The sequence below is a fragment of the Mauremys reevesii genome, linkage group 3, assembly GCF_016161935.1.
Source record: "Mauremys reevesii isolate NIE-2019 linkage group 3, ASM1616193v1, whole genome shotgun sequence".
In the NCBI taxonomy this organism is placed as follows: Eukaryota; Metazoa; Chordata; order Testudines; family Geoemydidae; genus Mauremys; species Mauremys reevesii.
The window spans coordinates 159,057,239-159,075,803 of record NC_052625.1 but is presented as its reverse complement, the minus strand read 5'-3'; the positions used below and the strand labels follow the sequence as shown (position 1 = coordinate 159,075,803).

Sequence of the window (18,565 nt, the reverse complement as noted above, 5' to 3'; positions counted from 1 at the left end):
GCTTATTTTGTACTAGAACATAGAATCATCTACCTTGTACTGTTCCAAAAGATGTTCAAAAATTTTAATGACCTGTATCTTCTGTTTGAACTAACAATTTTCATGCAGAACCACAGTCATAATTTCTTTTTCTATCTTACAGACTGTCAGCCATAATACAGTGATACCTTTGCTATGTTTGTTCAAATCATGACAAAAGTGACAGGTGGGTTGCAAAACAGCATACAACAGATTTAAAACAATCATCTCCTATCATATATGTTATATGACATTCTGATTTAATAAAAGCAAGCACACCCAACCATCTTTACATTGACTTTAAAAAAAAAGATGCTTTAGTATTCTAAGGTAGATTTATCACTATCATACAGTTGCCAATTATAAGCCATAGTTAAAATGGCCCTTACTCTGATATTTGTGGCATTTGTATATGGGGAATGTACTTAGAATATGGACTACAGCAACAATATAACAAAAGCCACAATAACTGTCAAGCCTTTAACAGTTTAAAATACTACAACTGATACTATGTGTTATTAAAGTATTTTGAACCATTAGTGTAGTGTGCATTATTCTTTATACGATTATGATGACTAAGCAGCACATAAAAAGTTGTACTATATACAGTGTGAGATTTTTAAATCTTGTACAGGTGGTGCACTTTCCCAAACTATGTGTTTTGGGTAATGTTGCATTAAATATTCTGTGTGAGGCAGGAAAATACTGAAACATTCTGTTACAGGCATCTGGCCAATTGTTCAGGCACCATGTCTTTTATAATTGGTGATGTGAAAGTGATACCCAATGGCTGTTCTTGTGGTCATGTTAGGCTCTCATTTCATAAAGCCAGAGACAGCCTTACTAGAAAAGAAGATATGGCAAAGAAACAGGCATTCTGGGTCTTCTCCAGCAATGAATTTTTAAAAGGTTTTCTTAAAACAACACAATATGTCAATTGGCAATATCAGTTCACAGATGAGCTTTAAAATCTTATTTCAAGCCTGGGCAGCTGGGTGATTTGTACTAGATTTTTTTTTCCTTTTGAGCACCACATTTCCAGTCATTGTCATTTGCATTTTTATAGACAATGCTAATCCTCCACCAGACTCTGTTTTGCTGTTATATTTCAAAGGTTTATCACAGTAAAGCAAATGGATAGTTTGAACTAGATACAGCAGTGTCATTTAAAATATTACTAGAACTAAGTGAGAGCAAAGAATATGCATATAGACCAAAAAGAGAGAAAAAATATGTTTAGATTATGTTTTCTAATTATGTCTTTCCTTCCTTCCTTCCCCACATCCCACTCACAACTTCTTATCTAGCTAGAATTTTCCTACTGATTCCCATTACTACTACAGCCAGCCTGTGGTAAGTTGCATTTAAGTTTGTAAGGGCACTGAAAGTGTTAAAATCAGCTTAGAATGTGTTTTGCTTTTATTTCATTTGACTAAATCTGACGTTATGTTTTGACTTATAATCACTTACAATCTATCTTTATAGTTAATCAATTTATTTGTTTATTCTATCTGAAACAGTTCGTTTGGTTTCAAGTGTGTCAGACGCTCCCCTTGGGATAACAAGCCTGATACATAGCAATTTCTTTGTTAAATTGATGAGCTCATATAAGCTTGCAGCATCCAGCGGGTATAACTGGGCACTGCAAGACAGAGGTTCCTAGGATTGTGGCTGAGACTGGAGATATTGGCTAGTGTCATTCGGCTGTAGAATCCAAGGAGCAGCTTACATGCCAGAGGCTATGTGTGAACAGCCCAGGAGTGGGGGTTCTCACAGCAGAGCAGGGTCAAGCTGGCTCCCAGAGTCAAGGATTGGAGTGAACTAGCAGATCACCTGTCTAGATAACAACAGAGGGGAAGACACACTCCTCACAACTGGTCTAGAACTCTCCAGCTACAAAGAACAATTACGTCTCTACAATAACAGTGGTTCTTTGAGATGCCATCAGTGTGGATCCCTCTGTAGGTGCATCAGCATCAGTCACACGTGAGTGGATTGCTCCACATAACAGCCTTGCAGATTTCAGAAACTGGCATATTTCAGAAACAGATGAAGGATCTAGCTTGTATTCTAGTGGAGTGGGTTTTAACAGTCAGTGGGAGAGGTACACCAATCAGCTGGTAAGCAGTCAGCTACAATGCGTTATTTTTTGGAAAGATTTTGTAATGAAATAGCCTGACCTTTGGAGCTATAGCCATAAAGATATGATAGGTGGTGGATGGGTAGGGCTAAAAGGGCTCAACCCTCCCTCAATCTATTTTCTGAGTCAAGTGCATGACCAGGTCAGCAGGTGAAGCCCCACCTTGGACAGTGACAAGACCAGGAAGGGGACAGGGTAGGTGTCCCAGGGGAGGGCCCTACCTGTGCCCTTGATTCCTGGCAGGTGGCGCTTGATTCCTCAGTCTGGTGGGGGAACTAGCTCCTGGCTCCTAAGCGGTGGTTCCTGGGAAGGTTCACTGTGATGGGACAAGTGTCCTGGGGGAATGGGGAGATCCTGAGGCAAATGGGAAGGAGAGAAAAGTTGAGTCCTGGGAGAAGGGGGGATCTGGAGGTGATGGGGGAGTTAAGTGGAGTCCCAGGGGAAGGTGGGATCCTGAGGTGATTGTAGAGGGAAGAGTGTCCTGGGGGAAGGGGAAGATCCTGTGGTGCTGGGCTATGAAGTGGGAGTATCACAGGGAAAGGGCACTACTATGTACATCAAGTGATGTTGTGATGGGCCTCCCCCAGATCTGTGAGCAGTGAGAGTCAATGAGCCAGAGCAGGGAGCTGGGCCCAACCCTGACAGAGAATATCAACAGGTAAGACAGAATAGACAGAGAGCCCATTTACCACATTTCAGGACACTAGGAAGTTCTTCTATACTTCAGGATAGTCATCATTTTCTCTAATCGCTTGGTCTGCTCCTTCATTCCCATTCCTTCAGTTTCTGGTCCAGCGTTTCTCCAATTTGGGCCATGTTCACTTGGATTCTTATGCATGTTCCCATTCTGTATGACTTACTTTTCTCCAAAAACTTTTAACATATCACACATGTCTCGTTTTATGTAACCCCTATATTATGCACATGCAAACTTCAATTTACCCAACATTCCTTTTTTTTTTTTTTTTTTGCTGTTTACGTAGTTTTTATGTCATGTTGCTTTTTGTCACATGTTTGTTCCCATAAAATGCTGCTTCTTGTTACAGGTTTGTGATTTTTTACCTCAAAACTTCCAGCATAACATGTTATCTTTGTTCTTTCAGCAATAACATAATTTTAGTCAGATCAGCAATTCTATGTAAAAGAAGAATTGTCAAACCACATTAATGCCAGCAAGGCCTTGGCCTAAATGTTACTTCATGTAAACTCATTCACTATCCATAATTGCAAATCATTAAGCTATCAAAACTTTTAATCTTACCATTAAGAAGTCTTTATTTTATATTTTAACATCAGATTCAGTATGTGTATACCATCATACCACCTTCATCTATTTGGGGAAAGGGAATTATACATAAAAATGAGAGGTGTGGTATGGAAATGGTTTCAAATACTGATCAATATTGGAATTACGATATGTTTTGACATTTCAGTTCAAGGCCAAACTGTGAGTATGGTTGGTGTTTGGATTAGATTGCGCCAAAATCTAGGTGAACTGTTTTTGTGAGATTTTAACCAAATTTAAAATAGTGGAACTCTTACCAGATTAATTACTTTTGTAAGATTTCCAACATCTGTCAAAATCTCATGCAAACATCTGTTCTTACAGGATTTCAAGTACATCCAAATTGGAAAAGTCCCATGCAGGTTTTGAAAAACTAAATTGTAATAGAGAAGTTGATCTCCAGACTCCAAATTGAGGATTCTTTTAAAGGATTTCAGATGTGAAAACACAGATTTGACTCATCTGTAACAATATCATATTATTTGTGATCACTGCATGGAAATTAAGATTATGGTGTTTATTATTATTTATTACAGTGGGACTCAGAGGATCCAGCCAAGGTCATGGTCCTGCTGTGCTAAGGATTGTACAGATGCATAATAAGAGACAGTCCTACCCCAAAGAGATTACAATCTAAATACACAAGGCAGACAAATGTTGGTAGGGGAAACAGGGCACAGAGAGGTGAAGCAACTTGCCAAAGTCACACAGCAAATTAGTGGCAGTTCTAGGATTAGCACCCAGGTCTTTCTGTCTTCCAGATTAGTTCCCTAGCCACTTGACCACATTGCTTCCTATGCTTATAACTACATTTTGCACTTTCCAGTCTATGTATATGTGTGGCCAACGCACTCAAGTTGGAGACTTTTACCAGCAGTACTAGCAGGCAGCATGTGTCTCCTCGGTATCCTTGTCAACAGAGATGGGAGCATAAAGGGAATCACTGCCTCCTTCCTTCATACTGCCATCTAATGAATATCTGAAATACCAGTGAAGGTGGGAGGGTTGTGGAAGGTATATGTGCACAACACACTTTGAAGAACAACTGCTACAATACAGGTAAGTAACAGTTTTTTCTCCTTCAAGTGATTGTGCACACATATATTCCATTGTATGGGATTTGCCAGCACTTTCCTGGCATATGATGAGACTTTGGGATTACTTAAAGGGAGACTGCAGCACTGATTTGTTGAAATTAATATCTGCTTGGGAAGCTTGAGTCAGGGGCGTGCTTGGGGTGGCATGCCGCGGGGGCGGCAGGCAGGGTGCCTTTGGCAGCATGTCTGCGGAGGGTCCGCTGGTCCCGCGGCTCCGGTGAACCTCCCACAGGCATGCCTGCGAAGGGTCCGCTGGTCCCGCGGCTCCACCGAAGCTGTGGGACCAGCGGCCCCTCCGCAGGCATGCCTGCGGGAGTTCCACCGGAGCCGCAGGATTGGCGACCAGCAGAGTGCCCCCTGCGGCATGACGCCGTGCTTGGAGCAGCGAAATGTCTAGAGCCACCCCTGGCTTGAGTGATTGCACAGTGTCTGGAGAAAGTATGTGCAGATGACTAAGTTGCTGTTTTACAAATGTCCACTATAGAGGACTGATCTAAAAGGCTGATGAAGTGGAATGAGCCCTACTGGAACAGGCAGTTATCCTTGGAGGAGGAAAGATATCAGTCAGAAATGCAGCTGAATATTTGCTGAGCTGTAACAGGTTGCTCTTTAATCCTTTCAGCCCATGCTATAGAACTCTAGAAGATGATCTGAAAGACTTTGTGCAATCCAAGTAAAAGGATAGAACCTTCTGAATATCCAAAGTATACAGATTTTCCTTAGCCTTGCTAGAGCAAGGTTTTGGAAAGAACACTGGTAGATGGTGGAATGCCAAAACAATATTAGGCATAAACTTAGGGTGTGGGCTAAGCGACCTTGCCCTTCTGGAATACCATGTAGGGAGGGACAGCTAGTAGAGCATGAAGTTCTGACACCCTTGCCGAGGAAATTAATACAATAATGCTGTTTTCATTGATAGCAGTGGTAAAGATGCAGTTGCCAAAAGTTCAAATAAGGAACACATTAAGCATGAGAATACTAAATTCAGATCCTATGGAGGTTCAGGTTTAGACACAGGAGGGTAAATATGAATAAATCCATCTAGAATTCTGGATACTAAGGGATATGAAAAGATAGACAACCCATCCACAGACAGATGTAATACTGAAATGGCTGCTAAATAGACTCACTAAACTGACGGAGAGATCAAACGATTTCAGATGTGACAGATAGTCCAATATATGTCTAATCACTGTTCAACTTGGTGATGACTGGTGAGATTCAGCCCAAGCTGAAAACCTTTTCCATTTCGCCACTTACTTGGCTTTGGTGGAGACCTTTCTGCTGTTGTCAAAATAGTCCGGATAGCTTGACAGCAGATTTTTTTCAGCATTACCTGGCCACAGATCATCCAAGACTAGAGATGAAGAGAATTGGAGGTTAGGGTGCAGGGACTTGCCTTGTTCTGAGAAAAGAAATCCTCAATCAGAGATAGAGCTATGGGTAGTCAATTTGAGAGTCAATGTACGTGTATGTACCAGTATTGCTTTGGTCAGGCAGAAGCTAACAGGATCAAGAGATTGCCTTGTCTCTTTTCAGCTTCCCGATTACCCTTGTAATTAGGGGAACTGAAGGGAACATGTACAGTAGATGACTCATCCAGGGAAGAAGAAAAGCATCTGTTTTGGAGCCCGGGCTGTGACCTGCCCTGCAACAGAATCTCTTGAATTTGTTATTCAGGTTGGTTGCAAAGAGGTCTGTTACTGGGTATTCCCGCTGTCAGAAAAATTATTGTAAAATTTCTTTCTTTATATACTTGTAATGGTTTGTTAAGTGCTGGCTGAGTCTACAGTATTTTTAACTCCTGGGAGGTGAAATGCCTTTGGCACAATATTGTTCTTTAAGCAGAAGTTCCACAAGCGGATTGCTTGGCAAAGCTAAGTCAACCTTGCACCTCTGCTTGTTCAGATAAAACGTACCAGTGCTGTTGTCAGTAAGAACTTGAACCACCTGATTCCTGATGGCTATGTTGAAAGTTTCACCAGCCTGACAAATGGTTTCAAGCTCCAATATATTTACATGGAAGGAAGCCTCCTGCTATGCTCATAGTGCTTGAACCTAAAGGTGCCCTGGTGAGTACCCCAATCTATGGTGAATGAATCTGTTACAAGAGACATTACTGGCTCTGGTGGTAAGTAACAAAACCCCTTGCAAATGTTCTGGGGATCCAAAAATCAGCATGTCCAGAAAGGGCCTGCTTGGATGGTACACTGAATGAAGCCAGGCCTGCAGACTTCTGAGGTGAAGTCAGGCATGAAGAGTAACATATGTGCATGGGGTTGTGTGTCCCAAGAGTGAGAGGCCAGAATGAACTGTTGTCCTCAGGTCAGATTTGAGATTTTCACAAAGGATGACTATGGACTAAAACCTGTCTATTGGAAGGCAAGCCATTGTCATCGTGGCATTAAGATCTGTCCCTATGAAATGTGTGTGTTGTGTTGGTATTAATGTAGATTTCTCTACATTAAATTTGGCTCCAGATGAGAGAGCAGACCTCTGGATGACGAAGATGTTTTGGATGTGTCCCTCTGATATCTCCCAGACTAACCAATCATCCAAGCAGGGAAATATTTTAATTCTGCAATACAGAAGATGGGCTGCTACTGCTGTCATATGTTTGATAAATACCCTTAGTGGTGAGGACAGACTGAAGGGTAGCACTGTGTACTGCTAGTGCATGTTCCTGACTATAAATCAGAGATATTTTCTGTGGCCCAGATTTACTGCTATGTGAAAGTTAGTATCCTGCAAATCAAGGGCAGCAGCCAAATTTCCAGGTAAGGGTTCACAGATGTGAGCGTGACCATCCTGAATTTAGTGACAAAGAGTCCTGTGGCACCTTATAGATTAACAGGCGTATTGCAGCATAAGCTCTCATGGGTGAAATACCCACTTCGTCAGATGCATGACGAAGTAGGTATTCACCCACAAAAGCTTATGCTTCAATACGTCTGTTAGTCTATAAGAAGCCACAGGACTCTGTCGCTTTTTACAGATCCAGAGTAACATGGCTACCCCTCTGATACTTGACATCCTGAATTTGATTTTCTTGATTAATCTGTTCAGCTTTCTCAATTCAGAAATGGACCTGAGACCGCCCTTTTGTGTGTGTTTGTTTTGTTTTTGGTAATCAGGAAGTAATGGGAATAAAAGCCTTTCCCTCTGTTTGGTAAGGAAATTCCTCTATTGTTCCCAATTCCAGAATAGACTGAACTTCCTGAAGAAAAACAGCTTTGTTAGATGGGTCCCTGAAAAAGGATGGAAAAAGTGGCTTGGGGAAAAGGAGGGAAATGAACAGTTCTGAGCATCCATTTCTCCAGTGTAATTTCTGTCCATCCACTGTCAAAGAAAGTTAGGTGTTTTCCCAAGGAACATTCTGAACTAGGAGATGAGAAGTAGTTGGTGTGCTGTTCTCAACTCTTTTGTTGTTGTTAAAGGTTGGTGAGAAAGGTATGTTGACCACAAAGCCTATAGCAGATGTCTAGGAATCTCATAACTCCTTTTAGATGCATCCTGAGGTCTTGTTTGGCAAAATGAAGTTCTATAGTGTGTTTGAGGCTTGAACTGTTTTCTCTTTGCTACTGGAGTGTAAACTCCCAAAGAACAGAGAGTTGCACAAAAATCCTTTAAGGTGCGCTATCAATTTTTTGAGAAAACAGTTTGAAACCTTCAAAGGGGAGATTTTTGATAGGTTTTTTTACAGCTTTTTTGGGATGCCTGAAGCATGTAACCATGAAGAGCATCTCAACAAAAAGGCTGTAGCCATAAAGCCTGAAATGGCTATTGTGTTCTGTAATAGCTGTGAAGTTGAGACACTTTTGATTTATACGGTGCTAAACAATTTTGGTTCCTGAATACTTCAGACTCTGCCTCTCTCCCTACATGTCATAACAGAAGATGAGTTGAATAGAAGTTCTCAGGATAATAGGCTTAAATAGGAGAGAACTACAAGCAGGGCATTTTTGATGAGGGATCTTCAACTCTGGAACTTGCTTATCTCATAAGCCCACCAACAGAGCCTGAATTTGCAGATCTTCAATTATTCTCTCTGGCTTTTTCTAAGATTTAGGGCTGAGTAGATGGTGGGAGAGTTCTAGTTTGGTAGAGTTTTAAATTTGTATATATATAAATCGACTGCATGTTGTACATGTGCCTAGGGCTCTGGACAGGAGCATTTCTTAATGAAACAAAACACACAATTAAATTTATTTAAATTAAAATATTGTTCAAGAGCAACCTAATTTTCCCATTAGGAAGCACACATGCATGCGCACACACAAACACACCAAGCCCAACATACTGTATCCCACTGGGCTGGGGGACCAGGGTGGAATGCAGACTGGTTCACTGCGGCTCCTCAAAGCAGGACAAGGGGGTGAGGAAGTGAGGGGTGTGGAGCCTATGTACAGCTGTTTCCTAGGTGGGGTTCAGAAACTGATGGGCTGCAGATCATGCAGGTGGCTCAAGTAGTGCAGAGGAGGTGCCTGGGGAGGCTCACGAGGCAGGGGCCTGATGGCAAGGTCCAGAAGGCCAGGTGTGAGGGATGGGTGGGGAGCACCCTCCCACAAGACTCACTTGAGGAAGGTCCGAGAGTTGGGCGGTAAGGCTGCCCTCCCTTCCTGGTGTATATGCTGGGGGACACGAGGGGTGGAGAGCCCCAAGCCCCAAGCACTGGCTGAGTACCAGGGGGTCCACGCAGTCCCTCCAATTGTACGGGTGAGTCATGGCAGCTGAGCGAGCAGCATGGGTCTGGCTGTTTGTTTACCTCACAACCAGAACCCTTATGGAATGAATACCCCCATGGGACCAGTGCAATGCCCACAGCAAGCCAACCCTGCCCCCCCCAGTTATCTCCCCCTTCCCAAATAAAACTCAGATACTGTGCTAATTCCGGGGGTGGGAGGGGGAGCTATTTCCTGCTGCTTTTCACCACCAATCCAGAAAAGCTCACCTCCTCCCCGAGCTCCCTGGCTGCCCAGTGTGAGAAACCAAGGACAGTTGTGCAGAAGTTCTAAGCTCTGACAACTGAAGTTGCCCGGAGCTGTGCTTTGAACATACAAAGTGCATTAAAAATGCAGTATTCTGAAAAATCCGGCCCTAGGTGTCATTCCCAGATATAAAATGGGGATAATGATGTCACCTAATCTCATGGGGGCAGGGGAGGGGTTGTGAAGATTGCTTCACAAACATTAATGAATTTTTCAGACACTACGGCGGGAGCACCACAGAAATGCCAACGAGAAATTAATATTTTTGTATTCAGCAGAGGGTTTGGATAGTGTACATTTGTTAAGGACCGGCGCCACTCATTGAATGAGAAAAATAAAAAGAAATACTGAATAATTTGCTCCATCACTGAGTGAGGCTAGAGTCTTGTGGAAAAAAATAGTATGTGATCATGTAATTAAAGACTAACATAACACATAATTTTCAAAGGGGCTGAATTAAGGTCACTTGGATAACATTAATTCTGGCATTTCTTAACTTCTAAGTGCTTGACCTTGCACTCTTAGTATTCTTTTACTGTAGTTTTTTGGGTGTTTATACATGATGTGTGAGTTAACTAGCCCTACAAGCAAGTTTCATGACAGATTTATATTACAGCAGATAGAATGAAAAATTAATTAAAGTGTTTGCCTTTTTTTCAACTTAAATGTAATCCGTAAGCACAACAGACTCAGGAGATGTTCTAAATCTATGCACAAAACTGCCTATTTAGCTTGCCAGGAAGCCAGATGCGTCTGCTACTTAATTTTTTCCCCATCTTTCCAGGTTCTGTTACAACACCTGCTTACTCACAATGATTAGCTGCTCCAGACACAGGATCTATACAGGCTGGTGGTTAAGCTACATGAAATATAGAACAGAAAAACAAGGGTATTCACATAAATCACAAACAAAACATGTAACACTATTGCATAATTCCACCTGGTGCATTTACTGTAAATATCGTCCAAAACATTACCAACATGTTTCACTTATTTCTCCTTTTCTTTGCAGCCCTTGGGAAGCAGGCCTACCAGTTTGCTTACTTTAAGTAGAAAGAACTCGTTAATCATCCATGGGCCTGATTCACCGCTGTGTTACTCCAGTATTATGCAGGTTAAACTCCATTACTTTCAGTGAAGGGTCACAATGCTGAATCAGGCTGCGTCTTGAGAAGAATTTGTATATGTTTAGGTACATGTACCTTACTGAAAGAGTTTGTGGAAGTATCCATTCACTTTAAGGTTCTCATTATTGGGGTGATAATATTAATGAATAACAAATGAATGTTTTCATTCTCTATAAATATCAGCTATTGTGGTATCAAGAAGTATGCATATATTCAAAGATAAATGTCTTACCATTCCTAGAGAAATATAACACTATAGAACTGAATGCGGTTTCTGCATTTATGAAGGAATCCTCTGAGTGGGTCATATATAACATCATGGTTCCACCACCATAGAATAGAAATATATTGTTTAGTAAGAATATTTATTCTCAACATTGAAAATGTATTTAAAATATTATAAAATGAGAAATATTTAATAAATGTGGTAAATACATGGAATATACTAAAAATATATTACAAAATCATAGAATTTATGCCCTGATCTAGCAAATCACTTAAGCACATAAGAGGAGTAAAATATCTACTGTATTCTATCATCCACTCTATTGCTCTCTGCTCTCTATTTTTCTGCTGTAGGCCTGGCTCGACATACACAACCTGCCTCATTTCTTAGTGGGTATGATTGGGAAGGTTAAGCTGTAGTCAGGGTGGCTAGCTAAGTTCAGCAGGAACATCCTGATATTAGTAAACAAGACTAAATGTAAAATAAAGTAGAGGTCAGATTATGCATGAACAGTGCATGGATAGAGCATGCTATACAGGGATTGGTTCCTGAAACGTGGCCAAGCCAATCCCAAAATGTGTGATTCAGTGTTTAGTAAATGCAATGTGATGTGTAAATGTATATAAATGAAGAGGTTTTCTGTGTAACTTTGGATGTGTGGTACACCCTATACCCACCCCTTATGTTTGAATCTGATCCACTCACCATAACTTTGCTGTATGCCAAATAAAGATACCTGAGTGATAAAATCTGGAGTCGAACTGAGTTCTTAGGAAGCAGAGTAGAAAGTAGACTCAGGGGGAATCCCAACTAGGGTGACCAGATGTCCCGATTTTATAGGGACAGTCCCAATTTTAGGGTCTTTTTCTATGTAGGCTCCTATTACCCCCCACTCCCATCCCAATTTTTCACATTTGCTATCTGGTCACCCTAATCCCAACATCTGCCAAACTGTCCCAACTGGCGAGTGCTTTCCTACAGGCTGCCGTTTACTGCAGCTCTCAGTTGCAAAATACCAACTTTTTTATTACAGCTCCATGCACCCCAAAAACACTCATAGAATTATAGTATTTAAGAATGTCCCTTTGGCAGGATTAAGTCAATGTACTATTTGTAAAGTGCTGTGTGATCTTTGAAAGGAAGGTGCAACACAGAAGTGCTAAGTAGTTTTAATTTTAAAGCCTCTCTTTCATTATGCAAAAAGATTTTACTTCATATTATGTAGCTTTCTTAGGAGAAGTGCCTGATTCTCCTCTCTTACTAACATTGGTGTAAACCAGGAGTAAATTCATTAAAAAGTTGGAGTTTCATACAAGAAGTAAATGGTATAAACTGAGAGAAGAATCAGTTCTAGATTGCTCTCCTGACCCACCACTGTGCAAAATGCCAGTGCTGGTGCAAGTCTCCTCAATTTCTATAGCTAAAGCTGTTATCAGAGACACAGTCTGAAATACTGCCTTTCCCTGCCTACATGCTGTTTTGGAAGGAAAATTGAACAGATTCACAGTCCTGTGTTAGGGACCAAAGATAACTTACACAATATCTTGTATATCTTACACAAATTTGACTGCTATAATGTTACTCAGGATTGAAATTTTGCATATTTCCATTGATGCAATCGGTAATCCAACTTGTACAGATACCGTAATCTGACAATAAGAACCATGATTTCTTTCTCCTCCTTTTTGTACTGCCTGACTCCTTTTACAATGAGACATGATGAGGCTGGAATGTAAAATGTTGCATAAATCTTTTATTCCATCCCATCAGGTAAAGCACAGATCAAATACTGCCCCTTGTCCTTCCGTGTTGCTGAACTGACTGAAAATTTCTGAATTCTGCTTCTTGACAATATGATGAAGCAAAAAATGCTCAAGCAGCCAAGAAAGAATCTCATTATATGGATTTCCATCTATTTTGTGTGTGTGTGCTTGCTAGAAGCAGAATGCTGAGGAAGTTACATGCAGTGCTTTGGAGAGAATACAGCATTGATCAATTAAAGTCTGCATTTTGCAACAAAGGCACATTTAAATATAATTCTTTTTCTCCTATATTACATTGCATTTCAATTCCTTCATGATGCTAAGGGATTATATATTATACACATTAATAACATATCTTTCTAGCTACCATTTAGTTCCTCCTCCCACACACAATAGACAGCTCAAGTAACTAATATAAAATCAATATTACATATAAAGATCATTGTCGCTCAATTGGGTGACTCTTTAGGGCTAATTAGTCAAAGGCCTATCTCTTCCATTTGCTTTCATAAACATATGGGAACCTGATTCTATGGAACTCTATGGGATGTAATGGTAGAATTCTACCTTCCTTCCCTCAGACTCTACTGATGGCCCTTTGCCAGAAGTGTGTGAAGTTGGTGAGTCATAAAATTTTGGTTGTAGGAAGGCAGGTAGCAGGGGACTAGATGCTTTCTGCAGCATTATACCTCATTGATTCTGTAGTTTTCCATTTGGAAATCCAATGGAGTGATGCTTGAAAGAACATTAACTCACACTAGTATCCCTTCCTGGGCTATGACTGCTGAGCTTCAGGGAAACTTGGGACCAAAAGAGCAACATTTAACAAGCATCTAAGTTCAATATTTTTATTTTCTAATAAAAACAATCTTTAGAAATATGTCTTAACTATCCCCAAATCCCCAGGCTAATGAGGGCATCCATCTGAAGTGTAATGTACTCAGTATTTTGGGTTCACAGGAGTTTCCAGTACACACTTTCCTCCTGGGTTCACATTAATTCAAATCCTCTGAGGTCTGAGTTAAAATGAAGCCAACATCACAGATTCCACCATGTGACCTTACACCATGCTGACAAACAAAAACCATAACACATGACATACCATCCCTATAATTTTATAAAGGAATCATTTTGAAGTCTTTCGGATTTCTCAATTACTATTCTTTCTAGCATCTACTGTCCTTCCGCAATATTAAATCAGTACAATAGCAGTAAGTGGTGCCTCTTTAGTTTGGACAGATGTTTGTTTTCCACCTGAACAGCTGAATTTAAAGCTTGCTTTAACTATACAATAAGCAAACAAACAAACAAATGTATCCTTAGCTATGGAGTCTCTAACAATGCATCCATGATAAAGGCAACAAAATTGAAATTTGCAGCACTGTTTAATAAATCAATCACCCTTATTTATCATATAAAGCAAACAAACATAATCTAGTATATTAAAACACTACAATGTTATCAATCCTAGTATTTACAAGATGTGACCAATTACCACCTTGACTATTTTGCTTATATGTTGTACACTGTTCCCCTACTCTGTGTCTTAGAAGTGCCAAAATACTGTTCTTCTCATCGGATTTCTGCCCCGATGCAAAGGTGAGCTAACTGGAAACATCCCAGAAGAGAATATTCTGCAAAGATTCCAAGCCCACCATTGTACATGTGAGAGTTTTTAAGGCATAGCTGAACCAAACCTCTGAACATTTTGAGGTTCATCAAACCCTAATAAAAATTGCTTACCTAAATAAAAAGACACCCACAACCACACAATAAAAGAAAAAAAAAACAAGACTGTAAACACAAAACGGCTAATTTAAAGTTAAATTAAACTCTTACATAACACCAAAATACAAGCATAAAGGTTGAAACCCCTCTTTACTTCCAATTGTGTCAAAATTCATTTTACAGGATTTCCAGTCATCTGAATCACACTGAGTTCAATTTTACTTTGAAACACTTGAATGCAACTTCCACTCTCTTTGTATATGTGCTAAAATATATGGGAATCACAGGGTTAATTAGATGATAAACTTCAACCTTAACTCTCATTCATCCGACGAAGTGGGTGTTCACCCACAAAAGCTTATGCTCCAATACGTCTGTTAGTCTATGGGTATGGCTACACTTGCGAGTTGCAGCGCTGGTGGAGGCTTTCCAGCGCTGCAATTAGTAAGTGTCCACACCTGCAGGGCACATCCAGCGCTGCAACTTCCTGGCTGCAGCGCTGGCCGTACACCTGGCTCAGCATGGGGAATAAAGATTGCAGCGCTGGTGCTGCAGCGCTGGTCATCAAGTGTGGCCACACACCAGCGCTGTTATTGGCCTCCAGGGTATAAGCAGATATCCCAGAATACTTTTATAAATTACTCTCTTTGTTTTGTTATGCAGCCTCTCTTTGTTTTGTTGTGAACTCGGAGCTCCGGAGCTCCGTTGACCCGTTGATCCCGGAGCTGCTTATCTACAAACACAGCTCCTGTTTGCTGTGATCAATCTGTGAACAATCAAATGAGATAATGAGGCAGGCAGGCAGGGAGTGTTTGCTTGACAGAAACGGGGCAGAGGGGAGAGAGGGAGTCTGTTGGCTGCAGGCTGTTTGCAGTTAAGAGTTAAGGGTAAGGGATCGGGAACATATTCTGATTTTTCAAGGCAGGAAGGTAACACACAGTGTTGGCTCCAAAAATCCACTCTCTCTCTCTCGCCCGCTCCCTGTCACACTACGCCCCATCCCACCCCCCTCTTTTGAAAAGCACGTTGCTGCCACTTGAACGCTGGGATAGCTGCCCATAATGCATCACTCCCAACAGCGCTGCAAATGTGGCCATGCACCAGTGCTGGTAGCTGTGAGTGTGGCCACACACCAGCGCTGGCCCTGCACAGCTGGATGACCAGCGCTGCAACTACCAGCGCTGCAGATTTGTAAGTGTAGCCATACCCTACGAGGTGCCACAGGACTCTTTGTCAACCTTAACTCTGAGTTTCAATGTCTTTGTGAGTTTAAGACAAACACTTAATGTTACTTTAACATAGTTTGTTACGGTTTAATGAAATGTAAGTACATTATAAAGACAACAAATTGTTATGCATGGTTAATAATCTCCTCAAAAGTGGCTATTATTATTATTATTATTATTATTATTAACAAAAGTATTAGTGTTGTTAAGCTGTGCTTCAGGCCATAAACTGAATACCAGATGTTGAACATCTTTCGATGTATAGCTTAGTATGGTTTTAGTGCTTCATTGCCACACAGGTTTATAATAATTTTTATCAGTCTTTTCTAAATTTCAATTAGTGTAATAGTCAAATTGGGCCATAGACTGTAAATAAAAGTCACTATATATACTAATTTTACTGGAGGAAATTTTAAAATATGTAAGATAAACAGCATAAACAACGTGAAAGCTTCTGTAGAGAACTATTACCAGCAAATAGACTATAATTATTTAGGAGCCTCCCTTCCTCATCAGACAGTTCAGAATGTGATACTGAAATATTTTTGAGCACATGAGTTTCCACTTTCTTCTCGAGTTTGTTCATGTTATGAAAGATGCACCAATCACAGAAACACATTAAGAATTATTTTCTAGGTAAAGACATGATTTTAAATGGTAAGCAATTTAAGAACAATATTCCCTTGATCATCTGTCTGTTTATTTTATGCTAAAATTTACACTTAGAGCTACAGTATATTTCACTGCTTTTAGTTTCAATATTTGAAATAATGTTTTCTTCTTAAATGTGTTAAATGTATTTCTTAAAGTTTTAGACATATGGTCTTACCAGCAAATTGTGAACTAGTCCCATAATTTAAAACATTTGCATTCCAATATAGTCCTTAAAAATGTAATGAATCCAATATAGTTCACATAACACGTAGTAAAATCCCCCCAAATTAAACACTTAACAAATGAATGTACAATAACTGCTGCAGTTATAAGTAAACATATTTACTGACCTGCAATGAAAAGTTCTTCCAGGGCCATCAACACATATGCCTCCATTGAAACAAAGGGTTGAGTTCGGTGCAGGTTCATTGCAAACATCAATATCTACTTCACAAAATTCACCAGTGTATCCACTCACGCAAATGCACAAAAATGCACTGACCAAATCTTGACAAGAACCTCCATTCATGCATGGAGCAGACTTGCATTCCTAAAGGATATAAATGATAATACATTGATAATGGAACTTTAAAAACACATCATGTATATTCACAGAAATTAAAACAAGAATGGGGGTTGTGTTTAGTTGCTCATGGGCAGAAAAATTAGAATTTGGTCAATTTGATTTTTATAGAGATCCTGTGACCACATGTTTTCAACACACAACTTTGAAAATACATATGGTTCTATCAATCAATATAGGAGAAATATGAATAAACCTTCATTTTATAGGTTTTCTAGACAGCCAGAAATGTGTGCTTCCTTTATTAAAATCTCAAAACATGCAGTTGCACAATAGATTTTGCAGTGCTTTCTCTCTCTTTGCTCAGTTCTTATATTGGTAATCATCACTTCAGCATCTGAAATTTCAGAATAAACGATAATTAAGATAAAGATAAGATAAGATAGGTAGAAGCAGGTAGGGTTTGTCCAGACACACATCATATTTCTGGGTCAAACCTGGTCTGAACATTGTCCAGTCAACCTATGCTATAATTCCTATTATTAAACACTTCCTGAGAATAAGTGATAACTTCCAGAATTGCCATTAATTGTAAATCTTTACAAATTCAAACCTGCAGTGAATTTTTAAAGCGTTCACATAACAAATTCTTCTGACAAAGCTAATGTAAAACCCATCAAATTCATACCATGCAAAACAGTGACAAATTAATGTATTGTCAAAATTATAAGAGAGTTGAATTAGTGTAATTGCCAATATAAAAGAGATTTTTGCCCTTGAGCTCAGAAACCCAATTCATGCCCACATGCAAGATAGTTTTGTTTTGTTGCTGCCACCCAACTAGTCTAGCTAAAAGTAGGTTTTTAGAAGTGAATTTATTTTCATATTAGTTTTAACTTCTCCAGAGGGTGAACACCTTAAGGATAACCAAGGGCACTTAGTACATTTCCTGCAGGTACTGCCATTACTTTTACAGAATGTAAATGCATATATCCACAGGGAGTTCTATGACAACTACATGTTTTTCCATTAGCTCTCTAACTGGTATATATAGAATGATGTATTAGAAAGCATTACATAAACTAATTTAATTATATATCCCATAGGAAGATGGGGATAGTTTGTAGACTATCAAAATTATGCATACACAGTCTAGAAAGACAATTTTTAAAGCATCTCAATCTGCTATTTAAACATTTTGGCCTTTTCTGGTTTGATAAATTAAAAATATGTTTCTCTGTTTGTTTTCTTTGTTTTCCCCTGCATCTCGCTATTGCTTCTCACTATTTTTATAGCTTTGATCATAATTCCTATAAAATTAATGAAGAAAAAACTCTACCTCAAATAATAATTAAAAAAAGAAAGCATAAAAAACCTTACCATGATAGATCAAAATTATAAATGCAACTAGGGATATGCAAGCCTCAAACAGGTGTACAGTGCTTAGGCTGAATATGAAGTTATAGTCATGCCAAATTTCAAATAATCTTAAAACCTGTTTGTTTCATTAGGTATACATAGGGTACGTTTACACTTACCGGGGGCGGTCCGCGCGGAGTTTCGACTGCTATAGTAGTTCAACTATCGTCTGATATCTAGAGATGTTAGAACCACCCCGCGAACGAACGAACGAACTATCCCACTCCGACAGGAGGAGAGTTGAGAGCGCGTGCCTGGAGCGGCGGCCTTCGGCCCGTCTGTGTATCGATAAGTAGGGTACTAATTCAGCTACTGCTACGTCACTCACGTCCTCGTTATTCCCTCGCATACCCCACCCCCTCTAAGAGTGC

General features: G+C 39.9%; 1 protein-coding gene across 1 annotated transcript in view; it reads right to left on the bottom strand.

The window, feature by feature from the left end:
- LOC120401373 (protein eyes shut homolog) overlaps positions 1-18,565 on the bottom strand; it is a 676,185-nt gene that overhangs the window by 202,610 nt on the left and 455,010 nt on the right. Inside the window, exon 18 of the mRNA XM_039531293.1 lies at positions 16,603-16,802. Coding sequence (XP_039387227.1) covers positions 16,603-16,802 — 200 coding nt within the window. The remainder of the gene's footprint in view (positions 1-16,602; positions 16,803-18,565) is intronic.